This window comes from Elephas maximus, chromosome 20 (assembly GCF_024166365.1).
Source record: "Elephas maximus indicus isolate mEleMax1 chromosome 20, mEleMax1 primary haplotype, whole genome shotgun sequence".
Taxonomy (NCBI): domain Eukaryota; kingdom Metazoa; phylum Chordata; class Mammalia; order Proboscidea; family Elephantidae; genus Elephas; species Elephas maximus.
In genome coordinates, this window is record NC_064838.1 from 33,923,729 (window position 1) to 33,946,188 (window position 22,460).

The 22,460-nt window shown below is 50.1% G+C and overlaps 1 protein-coding gene across 3 annotated transcripts in view; it reads right to left on the bottom strand.

The window, feature by feature from the left end:
• Window positions 1–9,519: 9,519 nt before the first annotated feature.
• The window catches only part of SRGAP3 (SLIT-ROBO Rho GTPase activating protein 3), a 333,060-nt gene continuing 320,119 nt past the window's right edge, over window positions 9,520–22,460 (bottom strand). For all 3 annotated transcript variants that reach the window (XM_049863437.1, XM_049863436.1, XM_049863435.1), the window contains exons 19-22: window positions 21,142–21,322; window positions 19,625–19,774; window positions 17,158–17,485; window positions 9,520–14,900 (exon numbers count right to left, since the gene is read on the bottom strand). In XM_049863437.1, coding sequence (XP_049719394.1) covers window positions 14,487–14,900; window positions 17,158–17,485; window positions 19,625–19,774; window positions 21,142–21,322 — 1,073 coding nt within the window. In that variant the 3' untranslated portion in view covers window positions 9,520–14,486. The remainder of the gene's footprint in view (window positions 14,901–17,157; window positions 17,486–19,624; window positions 19,775–21,141; window positions 21,323–22,460) is intronic.

A 22,460-nucleotide genomic window follows, 5' to 3' on the forward strand; every position in this document is an offset into this window, starting at 1 on the left:
GCCTGCCATCTTACAAATTGCCACTTGGGGGCAGTAGAGGATCAGGCTGAATGTGAGCCCAGCCCTTTGAGGAGGAAATGCAGATAGGTAATAGCTCCATTCTTCATTCTTTACTTATTTATTTCGTCTCATTCTTTCATTGAACGGACCTTTGGTGAGCATTGGCCATGTGCAGGGTTCTGTGCTGGGGCTGGGGGGACAAAGAATCGAATTCACCCTCACCATTCCTGAAACCACTTGTATAAATTTTTTTTATTATCATTCCTGAAACCACATCTGTGAATGGGGGACAGGGTTCCTGGGTGACACAAACGGTTTGCACTTGAGTATAACCAAAAGGTTGGCAGTTTGAATTCACCCAGTGGGGCCACGGAAGGAAGCCTTGGCAATCCATTTCTGTAAAGATTACAGCCAAGAAAACCGTATGGAGCAGTTCTACTCTGTCACATGGGGTCGACATGAGTCAGAATTGACCTGACAGCAATGGGTTTTGGTTTATAAGGGTCCAGGAAGGGACAGTCACCAGCAGCCTCTGACCTGCTGGGTCTCTACGGACCCGGTGTCTCTCTGTTTAATCTCACTGCAATGGAGGCCTTGACTGGGGATGTCGGAAGCAAAGAAATTCATGTGAGGTTGGGGGAACCTGGCCACTTGTGTGTGTAGACTTATTCTACATGCATTCCGGTTTCCCACTTACCAACTTGTGTCATCTTGGAAAAGTTACTTTACCTCCCTGAACCTCACAGCACTAAAAATAGCTCATACCGTATGGTTTTTCTATTAGGAGAGAATGAAATAGGCTATGGAAATTGCTTAGACCAGTGCCCGGCACACAGTAAGTGCTCAATGTGAACATGCCATACTAGTTGCCGCCAAGTCGATTCTGAATCATGGTGACCCCACGTGTGTCAGAGTAGAACTGTCCTTATAGGGTTTTCAGTGACTGATTTTTTAGAAGCGGACCACCAGGCCTTTCTTCCAAGGTGCCTCTGGGTGGACCCAAACCTCCAACCTTTCAGTTAGCAGCTGGGCACATTAACCAACCAGGAACTCCCTTCCTGATAATAGAACCCATCTAACCAGCCTCCCCTACTCTCAACCATGTGGTCAGACAAAGTCTGACCCCAACATCTGGCTCAAGAATGGTCAGTGACAGTAGCACGCACCCTTCATGGTGAGCATGTGACTCAAGCTTGGCCAATCAGAGAAAATCCTGAGACTATTCGTCTAGTGGGAAAGAGATACACTGCCTTCTGCTGGAGTAGCTAAGGTACTAGGATGTAGACCTGGAGTTGCTTTGGCTGTTTTGCCATCACTTTGGGAAGGGCTCTGGTGGCACAGTGGTTAAGAGCTCAGCTGCAAACCAAAAGGTCAGCAATTGGAATCCATAAGCCGCTTCTCGGAAACGCTATGGGGCAGTTTTACTCTGTCCTGTAGGGTCGCTATGAGTCTGATTCAACTCTATGGCAGAGGATTTGGTTTGGGTTTTTGGGGGAGGAGGCAGGCTGAGAATGCAGACAATGTGGAGGAGAGCTTAGCTTACTATCAATATTGCTGGAACACCTGGACCCAGTCTGGGCTGAACCCAGTATTAGCCCCGGACTTTTCAGTCAGAGGGGGCAAAATGACTTCGTTCCATTTGAGCCAGTTTGAGTTGGGTTTTTGTCACTTGCAAGCAGCCAAGTCTTGGCTTAATATCTTTCTCAACAACTCACCGAAAAGCAGGAGGAGCCAAGCCATTTGTCAGGGGATCAAAGGCCTGTGAGCACTAAAGTGGCTGAAAGTATGTGAGGAAGGGAATCTTGTTCCGTAGAAGACAGAGCCCTGTACACTGCCTGCAGAGGGAGATCTGTGGTCTGCTCTGTGCGTGGGCCATTGATCTCCAGCTTGGAAAGCTCTGGAATCATCCCCTCGGAGGGTGAGAATGAGGCTTGGGTGGGCGTGTGGGTGGGGAAAGGAAGCAGAGCTGGAAGCCCAGAAACAAAATTGAGTGGGGCCACTCCAGGCGCATAAATAATACAATTGCTCTTCTGTCTCCTTCATCAGACCTCAGGTAAGGAGAAGTTGCTGTTGGCTGCCACTGACTCATGGGACCCTCAGGCACGATGGGATGAAACGCTGCCCAGTCCTGTGCCATCCCCATGACCAGTTGTAGATCTGACCATTGTGATCCATGAGGTTTTCATTGGCTGATTTCCAGAAGTAGATCACCAGGCCTTTCTTCCTAGTCTTAGCTGGAAGCTCCACTGAAATCTGTTCAGTGTCATAGCAACACAAGTTGCCACTGACAGATGGGTGGTGGCTGCACATGCGGTACATCAGCTGGGAATTGAGCCCGGTTCTCCTGCATGGAAGGGGAGAATTCTACCACCGAGCGACAGCGGCCTCATCTGTCTCTTCTTAGCATCCCTTCATTTAAGCATAAATCCCCGCTTCCTACCAAAAGGAAAACTACCACTCCTGCTGCTGCTGCTACCGCTGCTGCTGCTGGTCTCTTCTCCAAGCCCACCCACTAACTCCTTCTCCACACCCCTCTATGGTGCCTCTCCTCTTCCAGCCGCTCCAGGGGCAGGTCCGGCTGCAGGGGCACATGCGAAGGCCTGTTGCTGTTGAGTCAATTCAGACTCATAGTGACCCTATAGGACAAAGTAGAATGGCCCCATAGGGTTTCCAAGTAGTGGCTGGTGGATTCAAACTGCTGACCTTTTTTTTGGTTAGTAGCCCAGCTCCTAACCACTGTACCACCAGGGCTCCACGTGTGGAGGCAGCAGAGGGGTTATTTCTAGACTCCTTGGTTTGGGGTAGTGGACAGTCATTAGGCAGGGTGTTTCCAGGAAGCACCCCACCACCACCACCACCGCCCTCACCTCTCCCTTCTCTGGATTTTTCCAACATCATATGCACAGGTCAGAGGAAGAGCCTTGGCAGCCTGGGCAGGACGGCCTGGGAGAGCCTTGAATTCATCCTCTTCTTCTTTGTGGACCATATGAGCAGCAGCCAGCAGCAGACAGATGACCACCTGTCTCCGCCCAGTTCCCTCAGTGTCAGCACAGGCCCCTCTGGGAGAGGAAGCTTGGATCCAACAGACCCAGACTGCCAAGCTCATGGTTATACACTGTTTACTGTTCGAAATCACCTGCAAAGGCCCCATCCAGTCCTCAGGCCTGGGAGGGGGTGGTGAAGAGCCAGGCTCTAGAGTGAGACTTCTATGTCTGAACCCTAGCTCTGTGACCTCCCGGCAGTGTGTCCTTCAGTGAGTTGGGTAACCTCTCTGTGCTATTTCCTCATGGGTAAAGTGGGAATCTACCACCTGTCTGTCAGTTGGTTGCACTGTGGTGTCATGTGTGTTGCTGTGATGCTGGAAGCTATGTCACTGGTATTTCAAATACCAGCATAGTGACCCATGATGCACAGGTTTCAGGGAAGCTTCCAGACTAAGGAAGAAAGGCTTGGCAATATACTTCTGAAAAGCAGCCAGTGAAAACACTATGGATTACAACCGAACATTGTCCAGTGGAGTGCTGGAAGAAGAGCCCCATAGGCTGGAAGACACTCAAAAGACACAGTGGCTGCAACAACGGACTTGAGCATACCAACAATTGTGAAGGTGGCACAGGACCGGGCAATATTTTGTTCTTTGTACGTGGAGTCACCATGAGTCAGAGCCGACTCAACAGCAAATAACAACAACAAAAGTGGGAATAATAATAGTACCTACTTCGTAGGGTGGTTGAAAGGGTTAATGAGTTTGTTGTCATTTGTGAAAGGGCTTAGAAGAATATACGGCACAGAGTAAGTGTTCAAAGCATGTTGTCTGATATCTTTCTTTTCTCTTTTTCCTTGTGACTGCAAGAAACAGAAACCCACTCAAGTTACACCTCCTGGTCTTAGAGAAAACCCATTGCTGTCGAGTCAATTCCAACTCATAGCAGCACTATAGGACAGGGTAGAACTGCCCCATAGAGTTTTCAAGGAGCGCCTGGTGGATTCGAACTGCCGACCCTTTGGTTAGCAGTCATAGCATTTAACCACTACACCACCAGAGTTTCCAAAGGGAGCTGGTAATTCCGAGGTACAATCAAGCCTCAATACTTCAGATCCTGCAGAAGGCTATCAGAATCCTGGAAATGTCTGAACTGCTTAAGAAAGTATCATGAGAGGAACTAAAAAACAAAAAACCATTTCCCATCGAGTCGATTAAAACTCATAGTGACCCTGTAAGGCAGAGTAGAACTGCTCCATTGAATTTTCAAGAGTGGCTGGTGGATTCAACTGCCAACCTTTTGGTTAGCAGCCATAGCTCTTAACCACTGCGTCCCCAAACTAGCACTCCACAAATTGTCCTCAGGTTGGAGTCCTATCGGCCTTGACTTAACATATACACAAGATTCACTCTGTAATTAGCACCTCTACCACCTGCAGCTTGTAAGCAAGATGCTCCAAATCCCTTCATGTGTGCAGTGTGCTTCCCCAGGTCCCCGTGGGAGCCAGACCTGGCCTTGCAGAACGATGGATCTGACTCAGTGAGACTTTACTGCACCCGCTCCTTAAACAAGTGTGTATTCTTGAGGTGGGGGTTGGCTGACTCATTCTGAGACTTGCCCAGGTTGACCTCTGCCCTCTGGCTCCTTAGCATAATACAGTCACAATGTGAAGGAGCAGCCATCCCCAGGCCAAGTAAAGGACTTTGAGTGTAAGGACTGCCAACATCAGGGGCTGAGGCAGGGATGGGGCCAGTTACTCTGACCCTGTTTGTGGACCAGGTGGTTTTGCACTCACACCAAAGGTGGCTCCTTCATTTGCCTCACTTTACCAACCACCTTTCTCATGTTCACAGGGTCCCCTCTCCATGACTTCAGCCTCTATGTGGTCCATAAGGGCCACCAGCTTGCCTCCAACTCCTCATCATGAAGGCCTTTCTTTGCTGCTGCTCTGTTGTTACTTCCTGGTCAAACTTCCTTCAAAAGGCCGTCTATCAGCCCAGCTTACCAAAGGCTGAAGTTACTAACCAGTCTACCATTAACTGCCTTTGGGTCAGCTGCCACCCTTGGCCCAGTCAGTTGGAGCAAGGGTGTGGGGTGACATGATACCAAACACAGCCGCCAGAGCTCAGGAGGTACAGCTGGTTCCTTTAGAGAGCACACAGCATGACAGGAATGGGTGGCGACTCCATGGGTGTTTCTGCAGCTGTAGCCTTCTGCCCAGGCACTGAGTGAGCCCTCAGAGCTGGAAGACAGTAAGGACAACTCCTTAACACCGTTACTTACAGATGGGGAAACTGAGGCCTAGCCTGGGGAAAAGACTTGCTCAAAATCTGGTAGACAATAATTGGCCAAGTCCTAGTTCAGCTCTCCCCTTAAAGCTCTTTTGGTCCAGCCATTCGTCAGATGCGTGACAACCTGCTTTTGCTATCCAGAGAGCATGAGAGATGAGGCAGGAACTCTTTAATGAGTAAGAGCAACCAGGGTCTAACACAGCAGCATTTGCCAAGTGCTTGGATGGCCCGGGCAAGTTACGCAGGTCATCCTTTCCAGACCTCAAACCACCCTGGGAAGTAGTTCTCCTCTTAGATCCATGTTACTAAGGAAACAGAGGCTCCGACAGGTTTTGCCACTTGCCAAGGTCAACCAGCCAATAAAAGTCAGGGCTGGGGCTCATACTCGGGTCTCTGAATCTGGAGCCTTCACACTGAACACCTACATCTAAAGCTCCTGAAAAATCACCCAGGCAGTCACTGTGGGACTTAGGAGTAGGAGGGTGGTGAATGAAGAGAGTAGCTAGTTCAAGGGAGCATGGGCCCCTTGTCAAGAGAGCCGGAGTCTTTTTTTCTCTATCTGGTACTGGAACTTTGGGCGAGTCATGGTCCCATCTGTTTCTCAGTTTCTTCATCTGTAAAATGAACAACCCACCTGCTATAAACCTATGTGTTCTTTGGAAAGCTGGAGTAAAAATTGAGACAATAGTAGGTGTTCTCAGCAATAGTGTAAAAGTAGCATGGTACAGTGTCATCAGGCCTCCTCGTCTGACTTCACAGTAGAGGAGGAGAATCAAGAGCAACAGCCCAGGGCTGATTTCTATAGGGTGGAGGTCAGACATATCTCCTCCCTCCAACCTTTTTTCCAATTCTGACACCAGCCGTCCCCCCTCCTCCCCACCACAGCACTCTCTACTTCTCTGCTGGGCTCAATAATTTGTTGCAATGGTCACACAGAACTCACAGACAATACTCATGATTATGGGGTTTATCAGGGAAACTGTTAAAGTCATCGAGTTGGTTCCAGCTCATAGCAACCCTATAGGACAGAGTAGAACTGCCCCATAGGACTTCGAAGGAGCAGCTGGTGGATTCGAACTGCAGACCTTTTGGTTAGCAGCTATAGCCCTTAACCACTGTGCCACCAGGGTTTCAATTCAGGATCAAGAACGACTTAGGATACAGTTCTTCAATGAGCACTGCTTCTTCTCAGCTGTGCCCTCAGGCAGCCCTCTCTCTGGCCCTTGGCCTCTTGGCCTAACCTCTGCCTTGCTCAGGCAAGCATTACAAAGCACTTTTAGCTCTGCTAGTAAGTGCCCAGAGGCACCCCGCTCTGCCTCTAAGTGTCCTGCCTGAAGGCGGTCATCTCTCTGGCTCTGTGGGTCAGCACATCCACTGGTCGCCCCCTCACTCCATGGGCTAGGAAGCCTACTGTGCTGTCTTATGCCAGTCTCCTGGTTCTGCTCCCACTGTTTCTCTGCCACCACTTCTTGCCATCTTGTGCTCTCTGGTGTTACAGCTTTCTCCTGGGTCTAGGAGGTTCTTGGTGCAGGGACCCCAGGTCCGAAGGACAAGCTCCACTCCGGGCTCTTCTTTCTTGGTGGTAGTGAGGTCTCCTCTCTGTGCTGGAATTGGCTCTCTTTTAAGCCTAGCAGGATGGCAAAACTGACCAATTCCCTTGTTAGGGTTCCATGCACCTTATTTGCACGGTTCCACCCCACAGGGGTTCCATGTACCTTATTTGCATTTTTAGCAGGCCATCCAATCCCCTTGGTGGGCCACACATTATTTACATAGTCTCACTCAATCATTTTGTGGGAGTCATAAGACCGTGCATGGCTAGAAGGGCCATATTAAGTAGTCCACTGTACCACAAAGAATAATAACAAGTGTGGCACTAATGCAGAGCATCGATAATACTTACTCTCCTCAATATTAGGCTTTAAACAGAATTGATGACTGATAGAGCTATCACAGGTTCCCAGGAGAAGCTGGGATAGACTTGGGTGGTTGTCAGGGCAAGGACACCTCCCTACGTCCAGGCTCTGGGACCACAGAATCCTGGCTGTGAAAAGGCTGAACTAGGAGGTAGTTCCTACGTTTCATTGTGCAGGCAGGATAGCAGAGTAGCAACAGGTTTGGGGTATGGGATCAGCAGTTGTGGAGTCCTGGACTTAAACTCTGAACCTCAGTTTCCTCAGCAACCTCAGAGGGTTGTGAGCACTCAGTGAAGAGCTCTGCACCATGTCTGACACACAGTATGCACTCAATAAATATGAGTTGTATTATCGTTAAGTTAACCTGAAGTTCATGGTCACGTGCAAAATGTTAACATATTTGCGTACGCATTTTTCTAGTGTATCGTTTAGCTATTGCTGCCTAACTAACCACTCTAAAACTTAGTGACTGAAAAGACCTCCATCTATTATTTATCATAAGTCTGCAGAATGAGGACAGTCCCCAGGATCTCCTTTGGGGAACTTTTCTTCCTTGACACAAAGTTTGGGTGGGGTTGATACCACTCTTAAAACCAGGGGTTGTTAAGCCAGTTAGCTTAAGGGATGCATACGTAGCTCAATTCTGGTCAGTGAGAACCAGGACCAAGACTTTTAATTTATTAAGGCTGAGGAGGTGTAGGCGGGGGGCTTCCACCGCCACTGGGCAATTACAGGACGCCAAACAGCATGTCTGAGCATAGAGTAACACAGTGCTGAGCTGTGGTCTGGAGACAACACTAAGTCCCCGCATCACCCAGGGACTCCAGGTCACAGACACTGTTATAATAATGGTTGTCATATTGACTGAAGTTGATTTCAGAATTCTGGAGCGATTATTTTTTGTAATCAGTCTGTAAGCCAACTGAGGGTAGGAACTGGGTCTGATCCCTCTGTTTCCCCAGCAGCTAACCAGGGGCAGGCACATAAAGGGTATTTCATACACGCTCAAGTGAGCCCTGGCGTTCTGAGCAGGTAAACCGAGGGCAGGTTGTATGCTAAGCATAGCCTCTCAGCAGGTCTCACAGCAGGAGTCTGGGATTAGCCAGAGGACATCCCTGAGTGTAGGAGTGGCTATGGTGAGAATCACTGGGTCTCTGAGGCTGGGAAAAGAGCCCGCTGCCTTCTGCAAAGAGGCCCTTCTGTAATGATCCACCAGCGGGTTTATCAAATAGAACAGGCCCTGGACAGGCAGGCAGCACTTTATCTTTACGCATGCATGTACGAGGAGAGACTGTAAAGGGTATGGCTTTGGAGTCAGACAGACTTGGTACAAATTCTGGCTCCCCCACTTCCTAGCCCAATCTTGGGCAAGTCACCTGACCACACAGAGCCTCAGTCTCATTGGCAGAATGGGGCATAATAATGGTTTGGCTGTTGTTAGCTGCTGTTGACCGGGCCCCTGACTCATGGTGACCCCATGCACAAGGCAACAAAATGCTGTTCGGTCCTGCACCATCCCCATGATTGGTTGGGGATCAGAACGTTATGATCCGTAGGGTTTTCATTGGTTGATTTTCAGAAGTAGATAACCGAGGCTTTCTTCTTTGTTCACTTTAGTCTGGAAGGTGTGCTAAAACCTGTCCAGCATCATAGCAACATGCAAGCCTCCACTGTCAGACGGGCTGTGCCTGAGATGCGTTGGCCAGGAATCGAATCCGGGTCTCCCGCATGAGAGGTGAGAATTCTACCACTGAACCACCAAATGCCCATAATAATGGTACTTACCTCCAATGGCTGTTTTGAGAATTAGATGAGAAAAAGCACGTACGGGACTTAATTTAGTGCCTGGGACAGACACAAATAATCATTAACTATTCACACAGGCACATAAACATAGACAAAAAAGTCCAAGAGGCCGTATCATGCATGCATGGACCATGAATACTGAAATGTTACCTATGCCTTCACACTGGAAGTCAATACCCTATGGCCCCTGGTGATATGTCTTAAACTTCTGGAGACCCTTTCAGAAGACAACAGCTCCTGCTCCCATTTGCCATGGCTTTGACATTTCCAGTTCCTGCTTTCCCAGCAGTCACCAGGCAGTTACCTCCTACCATCAGCTCTACAGTTGAAGCAGTCTGCCCCTTACATAGCCCTGGCCTTCACATTGCTGGTTCTGAGCTAAAGGGCATTGCAGAGGCAGAGGCTGGGGAAAACACACAGACAGAAAGGACAGGAAGGCAGGAACACACCACACACCCCCGCTAAGGTCCCTCCGCCCCCATGGCACTTGCCCCTTCAAAAAGCCACCAGAGCACATCTGAGAAAAGTTAAGCTGTTTTATTTCACAGGAAAGCTCCACGTCAAACCAGCAGGCACCATCAGAATACGCGACAGAGGAACCAGTCAGACACTCTATGGGACAGGAGTTTGGTCGTAAGGTAGAGAAACAATATCCAGGAGGGGGCAACACTTGTCATCACTTGGGGACAGGCAACCAGCAATTTCCTAGGGTGGTTTCAATTTGTTTTTCCTGACACAATTTGGGGAAGAAAGAAACCAAACAGAACGAAATAGACCAGCCACTCTGAAGCAATCAGAATCAAACCTATTGCCAAACCATGTAAACAGTCACACTGCTGGGCACGAGAGCCAGAGCAGAACTCTAGCCAGGGTCTACTCCCAGCCAAGGAAGGAAAAGTGCACTCTAGTTGTTCTGGTTCAAGGAACAGAAGCTTTGTGATTTGCCTGGGGCAGTTCCCACAGAAAGGAGGGGTCGGTGAGGGGCAGCGACGGCCATTTGGCCAGTCCCAGAGGATGGGACAGTGGGACACGGGCAGATCAACCCCAGAGAGGCCAGGAGGACTCAGACCTGACAGCAAAGTCCCTTCTCGCAGCTCCCCTGGGCAGCGTTGGGTACGTGGGGGATTCTCTACATCACTGCTCAGGAAAGAGGAGACCCCCAGAGAACCGGGGAAGTTGACATGAAACGTCAGCATTAGCTCTGCATAGCAGAAAATCAGCTACACCTCGGCTCACCCCTTTCTGCCTTTTCCTCCTCGTCCCCTCCAAGTCCAACAGAGCCCACCACCATGGTTGTGAGCCAGCCATTCTTCTTTCTGGGTTCCTCAGGAGAATGGGGCATTTGCCCTAGGTTGGAAGTATCTGGATGTGTGAAAAGTTAGGACTAGAAAGACTGAGAGGAAAAACCATTAGTCCTTGTGATGGTTTTCCGTCAGCTGTGTACGTGCGCTGAGTGCCAAAACACGACCAGGTCATGGGCAGGCCTCCGTATCCATGCCTCCTGAATGAGAAAGAAATATACCCAACAAGGCACTCCAAGGGACTCCAACAGAGAAGAAAGCCCACATAAAGGCCCTTCCCTACACCGGCTCCCCTTTGTGTACCGCAAACCAGTTCTGAAATGTTTATAAGGCAGATCTCTGAACTGCTGGTTCCAGCCGGTAGCCAAAAGATGGCTCGATTTCCCTGTGTCTCTTCCCACTCTGATTTCTTCAGTGAATAGGAACCTTTCATCCCTTGGGAATCCATTTGTCTTCTGACCTCTGGCCTGGTGACCGCAGAGAAAAGACTTCCAAGTCTAATTCCCAAGCCCACTATTCCCTCCAATTGTGCGCTCTGTTCAGGGTTCAAAAGGCGCTTCGAGGTGAGAAATCATTAGCACTGAAAACAAGGAAAGGCAAGAGTATTCACAGAATCCCACAGTTCAGAGCAGCTCTTTAAGAGGAAAGGGGAAGAACGGGGGAAGGAGAGTGGGGTAGGAAGCACGGCTTGTTCTCAATTTTATCCCAGAAACGTTGGCCACTGGTGGTCTTCAGCAGCAGCTGGGCCATGAGGCCCAAGAAACTGGACCAGGAATTAACTGTCTTTGGTCAGTTTTAAATGAACATCTTGCTGGTTCATTCCTAAAAGAGACTGAACATCGGTTACACGTAGAGACGAAAGGCTTGACCTCAGGGCAAGTCAAAGTTTAAGGAAAGAAATCACTCTGTGAAGCAAGTTATCAACTAACTCATCAGTACAGCTTTCAGCGATGGCGATGGACAAGTAGGTAAACACCACTTCCCCTTGTACAATTGGTTATATTGAGGACTACTAACTAGGTTACTACATTTCCCCCCATACTCACTGTACAGTTAAGTTTCGGTATTGGTTTTTACATTGATCTATCTACTAGGTGCAAAGATTTGGTGAGTGGCATTGGCTATAATTTAATTGTAACCTTTTTAAAAATTACAGTTTCACATTTTAACAGTTACTTTCCAGCATTGAAGCAAATACACCAATATATAGTGGACTAACACAGGCAGGAGTCAGGAGGAGATGCCAATGCCCGGGAACGCCGATGGGATTGGACACACGTGGAGGGCAACGGAGACATGCATAGCGCTGGGTGAGAAGGTGAGCAGCAGGGGTGTAGCGTTCCATTTGGCTCTGCATCAGGGCTCAGATCAGGGGCTGGGTGAGGGGGAACACGTCCTCCACCTCCTAAATGTGCGAGCTCTCCTAAATGTGAGGCCATCAACCACTTCCCAATGGAAAAGTGGGTGATTAGAGAAATCAGCTAAGGCTCTGCCATGGTGGTGTGAGTCGGTGGAAGGCAGGTTCATTCCTAGTAAGGGATAATAAAGTTAGTCCATTCAGAGACTGGTGTTACATGTATCAGGCAACAGATTAGTCAACTCAAATTTTCACTTTTTGTCTGGTAGTCAGGGCAGAGAACACGACATGACATGGGAGATTACTAGATTTAAGGTCAGGCAGTATCTCTGGAGTAGAAACGAGAAGTTTTGTGTTCTGGATGGACAGCATAGCATCCTTGCAAATAAATGACTTCACTAGCCTGAGACAGTCCACCCTAGGCTATCCATGAGATCTCGGGCAAGTCACTGCACATCCCAAAGCCTTGCTTTCTTAAGCTGTAAAATGGACTAATATCTTTTTGCTCAAAGGGCTCCCAGCTGAAGGCCCTTTCATCTCCAGGAGCTATAAGAGAGGGGTTCATTCTAGGTGAAACGAGGAAGGTCAAGTTTGTCATTGGCCTCCCCCTGCCATTCTTTTTGTGCCCTTTCTCAATTGTTGCCTCCACCATGTGGTCTCGATGCTGGCGCTTTCAGGCATGGCAGAATGACTGCAATTCCTATACACCCAGGTATCAGTCTCTTAAAGGCCCCACCTTCTGGGGTGTATCTGCCTTTTTAAAGAGAACCAGAGGAGAGGACAAAGCTGAGTCCAGTGAGTTGCAACGCTAATGAGGGGATTTCAAGCTTCAGTGAGGTCACTCTATCTGTAGGGCTCTGCTTCAGGGCTCTTACTAAGCTGGTAGGGAAATTCCACCACCCACTTCTCAAATACCATTAGGAAGTTTCAAAAGGTGTGTTTGTGAGCTAAAAGACTAACCTTGCTAATGATAATAACAAGAGCAAAGGTGTTTGTACAATGCTTTCCAATTTTCAAAGCTCATTCACTTACATCACCATTTTATCTTTATTATTCTCATTTTATGGAGCAGGAAACTGAGGCTCAGTGAGGTGGAGTGCCATGCTCCAAGTCACCCAGTTCCTGAGTGGCAGGGCTGGGACTAACACAAGATTTTGACTCCAAACCACAGCCATGGAGATACATGCAGAGGCCTTGAGAGAGGAAAAAGAGATGCAGCTTGAGTACAGTGGGAAGGAGACCCTTGGCTTGGCCGTGAGGCAGTAAGTCAAAACGTCCCGTTAGAACAGGATGCACCTGCATTCCATTATCCAGAAACAGGCTACCTCTAGAAAACAAAAGTCAAGAGATCAAAAGAGGAAGTAAAACACATTCAAATCAGAACGGACCAGAAGGCCCTTTCCCTGCCAGGAGGCAGAAGCCTTGCTCATTATTTCTGAAGATCACCCACCTGTCTCATCACCATATTCATCTACATTAAATGCTCTGGAGGGTTTGATGGGGGGAGGGGAGGGAGTGAGGGAGGGTATTTCACTTGCATAAACTCAACCGCGATGGTGGTCTCTAGTGCAGAAAGTGTGTCGGATCCCCCCTCTTCAGCCCCTGGTCTGAGCTGGGCGCTTTAGGCTCAAGCGCTTCATGCAACAGGGCACCAGCCAAAGTCTTCAAGGCCTGACAGGAAATTAGATGGACTCAAAGCCTCCTCGCCTGTTTAGTTCCAAATCTGACACAGTATAATTAGTAGAAAGAGGAAAAGAAGAAATCAAATATTTTGAAAACGGTAGAAGTTAAAGCTCTATGGTTGCCACAGGGTTTATTCCTACAGCATTTCTAGGTTTCGAAGTTTTCCACACCACTGTATCGTTATTATTTTTCCCTTTTTTCCAACCACACATAACACTGTGCTACGATGGGGCTCAGGTTCTCATTGCCCTCTTCTTCTACGTACAAACACAAGGGGTCCATGGTCTGGGGTTCTTCTCGCCAACTTCCTCCCGTGCTTTGCGGGGTACAGTTGGCCTTTGGCCTCCGGGTGGAAGGGCAGGGTCTGTGGGGCAGAAGGAGGTTTTCCATGAAGGGTTCCCCGCCTCTAGGAGCAGCCTGCTTGGGGTACCGCCTGCCCCACCCTTCCTTCAGGGGCAGACTGTTCTGGAAGGCCACAACTCTGAAAACAGTGGGAGAGTGTTTTTGTTCTGTTTCTGCAGGTGAGTGGTGTATTGCTTCATTCGCAGTTACTGTGGGCCTCTAGATTCTCCCAGAAAAGTCCCTGCAAGTCCCACCAAATCACTCAGCGGGAGATGTTTGGTGGCATGAGTCTGAGGTAAATCTAAGTTTCATAAAAAGAAAAAGGAGATACTATATACATTTAGTATGTGTGTCCAGATCTAGTATATGTATATAGATGCATAAATATATATATATACACACACCTACAGACACATACATACATATATGTGTGTATGCATATATGCATACACATATATATGTGCATATGTATGTACGTAGAGAGAATAATTTTCCAGTGACACTATGTGGGAGACGCCAGTTAACATTTGCCACAATCTGAGGAAACACTCTATTTGGGGCTGCTCTTGCTCCTGCCCTCCTTGGGGTGTCTGTTTACACACGAGGGGTCCGTTGGATCCACATGGCTGAACACGAGCTGCGGCGAATGCCCTTGGCCTCAGCTCTGCACAGACACAGCCTCCCAGGTTGGCCTTCTGGTCTTTCCCATTAGGCCAGGGCACTGGGGAGGAAGTGGAGGCCACCAGAGGCCACCCTAGGCCATGGTGCGCCACAGTGGGCCACAGCGGTGCCGCCCCTCCTGTAGGTCACATGGTGCCTGACTTGTCCGCTGAGCTGTTGGGGAACATCTTCTCAGTGGGCGTCACGGCTGGGCTGCCCATGCCCGAGCTGCTGCTGCTGCTGGACCGGTGCTGGACCACCGGCCGCACTGGCCGCATGGGGGGCGGACGCAGCTGGGCGCCTGCAAGGCGGGCGGACAAGGCTGGCTTGAAGGTGGTCATCATCTCGGTGGAGGAGCTGCTGCTTCGGCGCATGGCAGCATCTGGGTCGCGAATGACGATGGTGTGCAGAGGACTGGCGGGCTCCGAGCTGATGGGGCCCGGCGGGTTCTTCAGAGGCTCCAGGGTGTCTAGCACCACATCTGGCGCCTGCTTGGCCGTGTTCTGCCTCTCGAGTTCCCGCAACTCATGCAGGGCCGTGCTCATGGTCTTCTCGATGTCCTGGGGACAGAGAGAACTCTGGTCATTACACAGTCCAGAGGCCTGGGTGCTAGTCAGCTTGTGGCCTTCTTGGGATGGGGGGGTGGTCTCATGGCTGGGTTGGAGATTAAACCCCCAAGTCATCTTAGGACCAAATGAGAGAATCAATGTGGGTACCCCCCCCGTGCAATGTCCTACACAGTAAGGAGACCTACAACGGCCAGTTTAGACCATTGCTTAAGAGGGTGGGCTCTGGAAGCAGACAGACCTGGTCAAATCCCAGCTCTGCCGCTTCCTTGTTCTGTGATCTTGATCGAGTTACTTCGCTTCTCTGGGCCTCAGAATCTCATTTAGAACAAACTCTTATTTTATTAGGCAAGTATAAAACCGATTGCCACAGAGTCGGTTCAGACTCGTGGTGACTCCATGCTGTCAGAGTAGAATTGTGTTCCACAGGGTTTTCAACGGCTGATTTTTCAGAAGGAGATCTCCAGGTCTTACTTCCGGTGCATCTGTGGATGGATCTCACCCTCCAACCTTTCCGTCAGCAGCCAGGTGCATTAACTGTACCACCCAGGGACTCTGGAAAGGACAAAGGGCCCTGGAATTTTGAGAGAAGAGACTTGCTGGCTCTGTGACCTTGGGCAATTTTCAGTTGCTCTGAACCTCGTCTGTGAAAGCTCCTAAGTCTACTGTGAAGATGGCATGAGAGAATGGATGTGATGAGGCTTTGTAAGCAGCCAGACAGTGGTTTTCCAGCTCCTTCTAGCCAGAGCCTGTGGCTCACCTAGAATGGTACAGAGGCTCCTCGACCTCACACAGATGAAGAGGAGCCGCTTAGGCTGAGCTGGGCCAGAGCCCAGCCACTGGCCGTTAGGGGACAATAAGACCACTGCTGGAAGCCACCCTCCACAAAAGGTGGTTATTTCTCAAGACAGATTGCTTTTCCGCCTGCACGGAGGCTAATGCTGAAAAATGCACGCATTTAGTGAGGCTGACAAGGTAGAATTTTGGATATGCTCTGCCAGTCCCTTTCTGTACCAAGTCTTCTTTCACATCCTCTCCTTTCTCGGTCCTTGAATGCCCAGGCCCCCCAGGATGATTCCAGTCTGGCCTCCGACAGGGTCCCCTGTTCTTCCTCACTTCATTGTCCTAGTCTCTCCTTTTGGATTTGTTAAGGGACTACTGATGCTCTGACTAAGAGCTAATATTGGCTTTTATGCTTCCCCATAACACTTACCCCTTGCCCCATGACATCGTCAGTCTTAAGAAGGGGTCTTTTACCCCTTAATCCAAAAGAGTAGGTGTGGGGGGATTTACTCGTGAAGGGAGAGACAAAGTACTCTCCCCTTCTCTGATGGGGATGCTGTCCTCATGCCACCCCAGCAGTGATCAAGCCTGCCTGCACTATCATCACTTGCTCTGCTTAAATTAAAACCTCTATGGACAGCACACAACAACACATAATTAGTAGTCCCTGGGTGGCAAAAACAGTTAAGCACTGCACTTCTTACTGGAAGTTTGGTGGTTCGAACCTATCCAGAGGTGCTTCAGAAGACAGGCCTGCTGACCTGCTTCCTAAAGGTCACAGCCCTGGAAATTTTTTTTTTGTTTTGTTTTTTTTTAGTTCTACTCTGCACACACGGGGTTGCCAAAAGCAACTGATTTGTTTTGTGATTTACTGACATCACTACTGTCTGCTCTAGGCCAGCATGAGCTGAAAGGCATAACTTTAATAAGACGTAATTATCACCCCTCCACCACCGCTCTACCCTGTCAGAGTGTGAGCCGGAAGAAGAGAAAGCTCAGAGACAGATCAGCTGAGTTGTTTAGGCAGCGCTTGCATTAGTCCAGCGTGGAGATGGGGAGAGACACGGTGGGGCGAGGGGCTGGTGGGGACCGTGACCGCTCTCCACCTCCTTCCAAAAGAAAGCTTCACACACACTACTTTTGTTGGTAGTGTTCCAAGTTCCCCAAACAACCTCTTTAATTGGGTTCAAATCTAAATCCTGAAGGACATCTTGAGACCAGAGAATTGGTGGGAACTCTACTACCTGGATCCCCTGAGCCCCAGCTCCCCTTTGTAGCTGCACAGTCCAGAAAAGCCAGCTAGTGGCTGCCCTCAAGGCTTTCCTGCCACCGGGAGGCCCAGCGGGGAAGGGCAGCCAGCGAATTAGCTTTGGTTCTGGCTCAGCCTTGAGCCTGGCCTGAAGGCTGAGGCGGCCGTCCACTGTGCAGCCCCCTCCCGCAGCCCCTCAGGGGTCTCGCTAGCCCTTACTTCTGCCAGGGCCTCAGCCTCCAGGGACTTGTGGTCCCCCAGGCTGCTGTGCCTGGTGGAGCCGCACGTCGACCTCATCGAGTGCCCCTCTGAGAGCGCCTTCTTGTCGGGGTAGTTGATGCTGCCGGCGCTCCCAAACGTCGCCATCCGCCGCTTCTCGGGGCTCTCGATCCTCCCCCTGGTGAGGGGGACTTTGTGGGGACTGCTGGGGCAGGCGGCGGCCCGGGGCGGCGTGTCTATGCTGGGGCCCAGGCCGCGGGGCGGGCTGTGTGTGTCGCCCCCACTTCGGCGCCTGGGGATGGCAGCTCCGTCAGATCGCAACCGCACTCTGCAAAGGAGCCGGGGGTGGGGGGCAGGGGCAGAGGTCAACCCCGGCAGGTCTCAGAGTCAGCCCACCCCACGCCACGCTCGACACCCCCGTCTGGGGAGTGGGTACAGTAAAGCCTCAGGGATTCTGCAAGGCGAGGCCTGGCTCCGAGTACCGGCTGCAGGCGGAAGTTTACTCTGCACTTTGCTTACAAACCGCAGACAGCACCTCATTTGCAGACAGTAGAGGTGCTAATTACAAAATAAATCTTGTCTACAGGTTAAGTCAAGGCCAATAAGATTTCAACCTGGGGACACTCTGTGGGTGGTTAGTTCAGCTCAAGAAGCAATCTTAAGCGGTTCAGAGATTTCCAGGACACCGACCGGCTTCTACAGGGTCTGAAGTATAGAGGCTTGACTGTGCCACAGTCACCAGCTCCCTCCAAGCACAGCAAGAGCCCCCTGGGAGTCGAACAGAATCCAGTGTTGTCATCCACCCCCAGCAAAGGGCTACTTCCATGAGGCCTTTTCAGAACTTGGAAAACTAGTCACTTGATAACCCATTGCCGTGGAGTCAATTCCGACTCATAGTGACCCAATAGGGCAGAGTAGAACTGCCCCTTAAGGTTTCTAAGGAGTGCCTGGTGGATTTGAACTGCCAGCCTTTTGGTTAGCAGCTGTAGCTCTTAACCACCATGCCACCAGGGTTTCCTAGTCACTTGATGGGACACCCCTTTCATGCATTGGAAATCTTTCACTCCTTGTGGAGGCTCCATGGAGTGAAAAGGGGACCAAGGGTGTGTCGGGGGGTGAGTCTTTGTCCTGGCTCTGTCACATGCTGTCCTGGGTCCTCTTTCTGATCATTTTATTAATCTGTTAAATGAGCATACTATTCCTGGCCCATCTTGGAGGGAGGTTCAGCAGGTATGAAAACACCTTGAAGATGAACAGGTCTACACCCAAGAGACTCTGCCACATCCTATGAGGTCCAAAGGATCCCAAGGCACTAGTGAGGGGAGGGGAGGCTGGAAGTGGTAAGGAGGGCTGGGGAGGAGGGCCGTGTGCTAGGAATGGATTGTGACTGGGGGACCAAGTTCAGTATGGCCAGAAGCCAAGCTAAGCAATGCCTGTGGGCACCCCCACAGGACTAAAGCACAGGTGTCAGAGAGGGAGACGTACTGAGAAAGAAGAAAAAAGTAGGTGAGGGAAGGAAGAGGGAGAGAAAAAGAGGCAGGAGATTTGGCCCTCTTAGAAGTCCAGGGACCATGGCTTTTTCATCTACCTACCCTGGCCTTTCACTTTGCCCCAATTTTATCATCTATCTCGTGCCCTGAGCTACTTGCTGAACTGATGAGGGCATGCCCAAAAGAGGCAACAGGGCTTCTGCTGAGATAAATTCATAGTTAGGCTCCATTGTGACTGACTTCCTTGGCTCTATGGCCAAGTACCTACCCTTGTGTGTTGATCACATGACCCCGCCACGGTAAGACACACAGATAGGACACTTTCAGAATCTGACTAAGAAAGTAGTCAGAGACCGTCCACTTTTCTTTTCTTTTTCCCTTTTCTTTCTTCTTTTTTAACAGCCACATACTTTGGACTATATCCGTCCTGAAAATGACATGCTAGAAAGGTCATGTGACACAGCCTGGCCCATACCCAGGCAGCAGAGAAATTGAAAAATCTGCTCCCACTAAATAAATGGGTGGTGCTGAGTGTCAGTTTTCCCCACGGCATGAGTGGGTGTGAGTTTTCTGTTTATGTAGGGCATTCCAGGGAGCGTATGAGTTTTAATTTTTTTTAATATAACAAGTCTTCCACAGAAAGTGAGGAGGAGGTGCAGGAACTGGAGAGAGAGGAATAATACTGGCTGATTTGTAACTCTCTCTCTCCTTTTATTATTATTATTTTAAATAAAAGCACTGAGTTGCCAATATGTCTTTCCTCCCCCTTCTCCATGATGCTACCCCATGATGGGCTTGTTTTATATCCAGCACTTTTGGGCCAAATCCAGCCAGCCCACCCAGTTGGGCCAAGATCACATCTTGTGGGGAAAACTGGGCCCCAGCAGCCTCCTTCTCTCCTTCCTGCCCCCTTGCTTACACTCAATCAGACATGAACTGGTCTGGCATTAGCAGGGAAAATGAATCCAGTTTCCTACCGGCCCATCACCCCCCCAAAGCCGTAGTCCGAGATGTGCTCCGTGGGGGACTGGAGGTCGTTTTTGGAGGAGGCCTTGTCATCCAGCAGTGGCCCACTGCTGGCCTCGCTGTCAGCCTTTTGGCTCAGGCTGTCCGAGAAGGCATCGTCCCTGGGGAGAACGACAGACATGAATTGGGGGTGCATTCCTCCAGAGAACCCAGGGCTCCTTGAGATCACCCTGAGGGGCTGAACCAACACGTGCCTCATGGCTCAGTTGTGCCCACAGCTCAGGACGACCTACCTTCCCACGCCATGCTCTGCACCAGGCATGCCCTCAACATCGTTTCTGAACTCAGTTTCTCCAGCAGAGACCCTCTTCTATCCCACCGCCCAGGCCTACCTTCCCCTTTGCCCTCTGTTCTTCTCTCTCAGGCTGCTCTGGGCTAGGACAAGGCTAAATGCTAGAGGGTGTATTGGTGAAATGCGGCGGCGGGGGTGGGGGTGGGGGTGGGGGCGGGGGTGGGGGGAGGTAAAGTCTGTAAGTTGAGGACTGAGTGTTGACTGCTGAGTCTGTGGCTCCACGAGGAATGCTTTGGGGCTAAACAAGGGAGGAAGAAGGACCCTCCATCCCTCATCTCCACACCCACGGCTCTGGACAACTGTGAGGTGGCTTGAGCTCATTTGGGTGCCCTGCCAGCCTCTTTCCACTGCCCTGTCCTTCCCAGTGACTTGCCCCTGCCCTAAGAGCCTGGGGACTTTGGAAGGCTGCCATGGATGCTCCATTTTGGCAGACACTTGGAGTTTGTATGGTCCTGGCTTTTTCTCTGGCTTCGGACCTTCCCTATTCCATCAAAACTTATGCCTTTCATTCCTTGCCCTTGGGATCCAGCTTGGTGGCTGCTTCCCTGACAGATTAATTCCAGCTAAGATTGACAAGAGATCATAAGGTGTGTATGTACTGGACCCTTCAATAGCTTTCAAAGAAACGGAAGGTGCGGACTGTCTGGGCCTTCTGGTAGGGCTAGGCATTTGGAACGCAAGGTCTTTTTTTAGCCCCAGGAATCATCATAAAAAGTAGTGCCCTATTAACTCGAAAGGAAGAGGGTTGTTTCTGCCCAATCCCTTAAGAAGCCACCTCAGGGTTGGAGCACAGCAGGCAGTTAAGGAGGCAATGGGCTGGCCACTGGCTTACACAGTGGCCCAGGAGGGTGGAGGTCCATGGCAAGATCCACTGGACCCTGAGACCCGCAGTGGGTGATGAATGCCCTGAAGGCTGTCACATGGGTCAAAATGGTGGGCCAGAGGCACCTAATGCTGTGTCTGTATACTCTGAAGAATGAGCAATTTGCATATTTGTCAAGTGGATCACCATTTAAGGGGAAGTTAGATACAACTCATTCTTAGAGAAGACCAGGTGTATTGTAACAGGGAGAGCAAATAGCTGGCATATAACCCAGCACCTCCCTGCCTGTGCCCCTTCCAGACATCACCAACCCATTACTGCATTTTTCATATAGGGTCCCAACTCCCACTCACATGTCCTGTACGACTATGTACTGATGTGGGATGAGTCCGTCCACGCCGTTGTGGCGGCCCTCCCACCAGTCCTCTGAGGCGCGGTGGTACAGTAGCAGTGAGGCCCCCTTCTTGAAGGACAGCTCACGGGGGGACCGCCCCATATAGTCAAACTTGGCGATGGCCTCAATCTGCTCCACTTCTAGAAAGAAAGCAAGGGAAAGAGCGTCCATGAGATCAGCAGAGGTGCAGTCTGGGAGCCTTGCTTGGAAGGCCCTGGCTTCTCTGGGGAAGGACAGGAAGCAACCTGCTGAAGACAGCTTGGGCTGGGGCTCAGGATGCTGCAGTTGTAGGCTCTGATCTGCACTCTGCTCTGTAACCTCAAGCAAGTCATCAAACTTCTCTGGACTTTGGTTTCTCAAAACATAAAACAGTAGTTGACCGTAATACCATTTTCTTAAAATGCTGTCTTGACACAATTTGAGGCAGGTCTGTTCCTCTTCGGTAAGTCCACTATCCAATCACTCCCCTTATCAGGCTCTTAGGTTCCTGGGCTACTATGGACCAGTTCTAACTGCCCTGGGGCCAGGTACCCAATACCTAGGGACAGCCTCTATACCCCTTAGTCTACAGAACTATTCAAAACGCCCAATCCCCAGGAAGCTTGCACAAACTCACTAACCACAACCTGCTTCCATATATAAGCCCTCTCCTACAATTCCTGGTGGTGTAGTGATTACGTGCTATGGCTACTAACCAAAAAGGTTGGCAGTTCAAATCCACCAGGCACTCCTTGGCAACTCTATGGGGCAGTTCTAGTCTGTCCTATAGGGTTGCTATGAGTCAGAATCAACTTGACAGTGGTGGGTTTGGTTTTTGGTTTTCCTACAATTCCAGCTTGTCATTGTCTTGTCCCTGGTGCAATGCCCTGTGACCCTGCATCATGGCATGCTGTGGCCCCCTGTCTCTGGGAACGGAGTGTCATTAACCTAGTGACTTTTCATGACCTCTCTGATTCCTCTTCTCTGCTTGGCACCTGAATTATCATTCCACAAATCTGTCACTGTATCCTTATTTTCCACTGTGCCTCTTGTTCCCAGTTTTTAGTTCTTATTAAGACAATATTCTAAAAAGTTATTTTTCTTCTGTACCTTAACACAGGAGATCCTGGTGGCATAGTGGTTAAGTGCTACGGCTGCTAATCAAAGGGTCGGCAGTTCGAATTCGCCACGTGCTCCTTGGAAACTCTATGGGGCAGTTCTACTCTGTCCTGTAGGGTCGCTATGAGTCGGAATCGACTAGACAGCACTGGGTTTGGTTTTTTCTTTTGGTTTACCTTA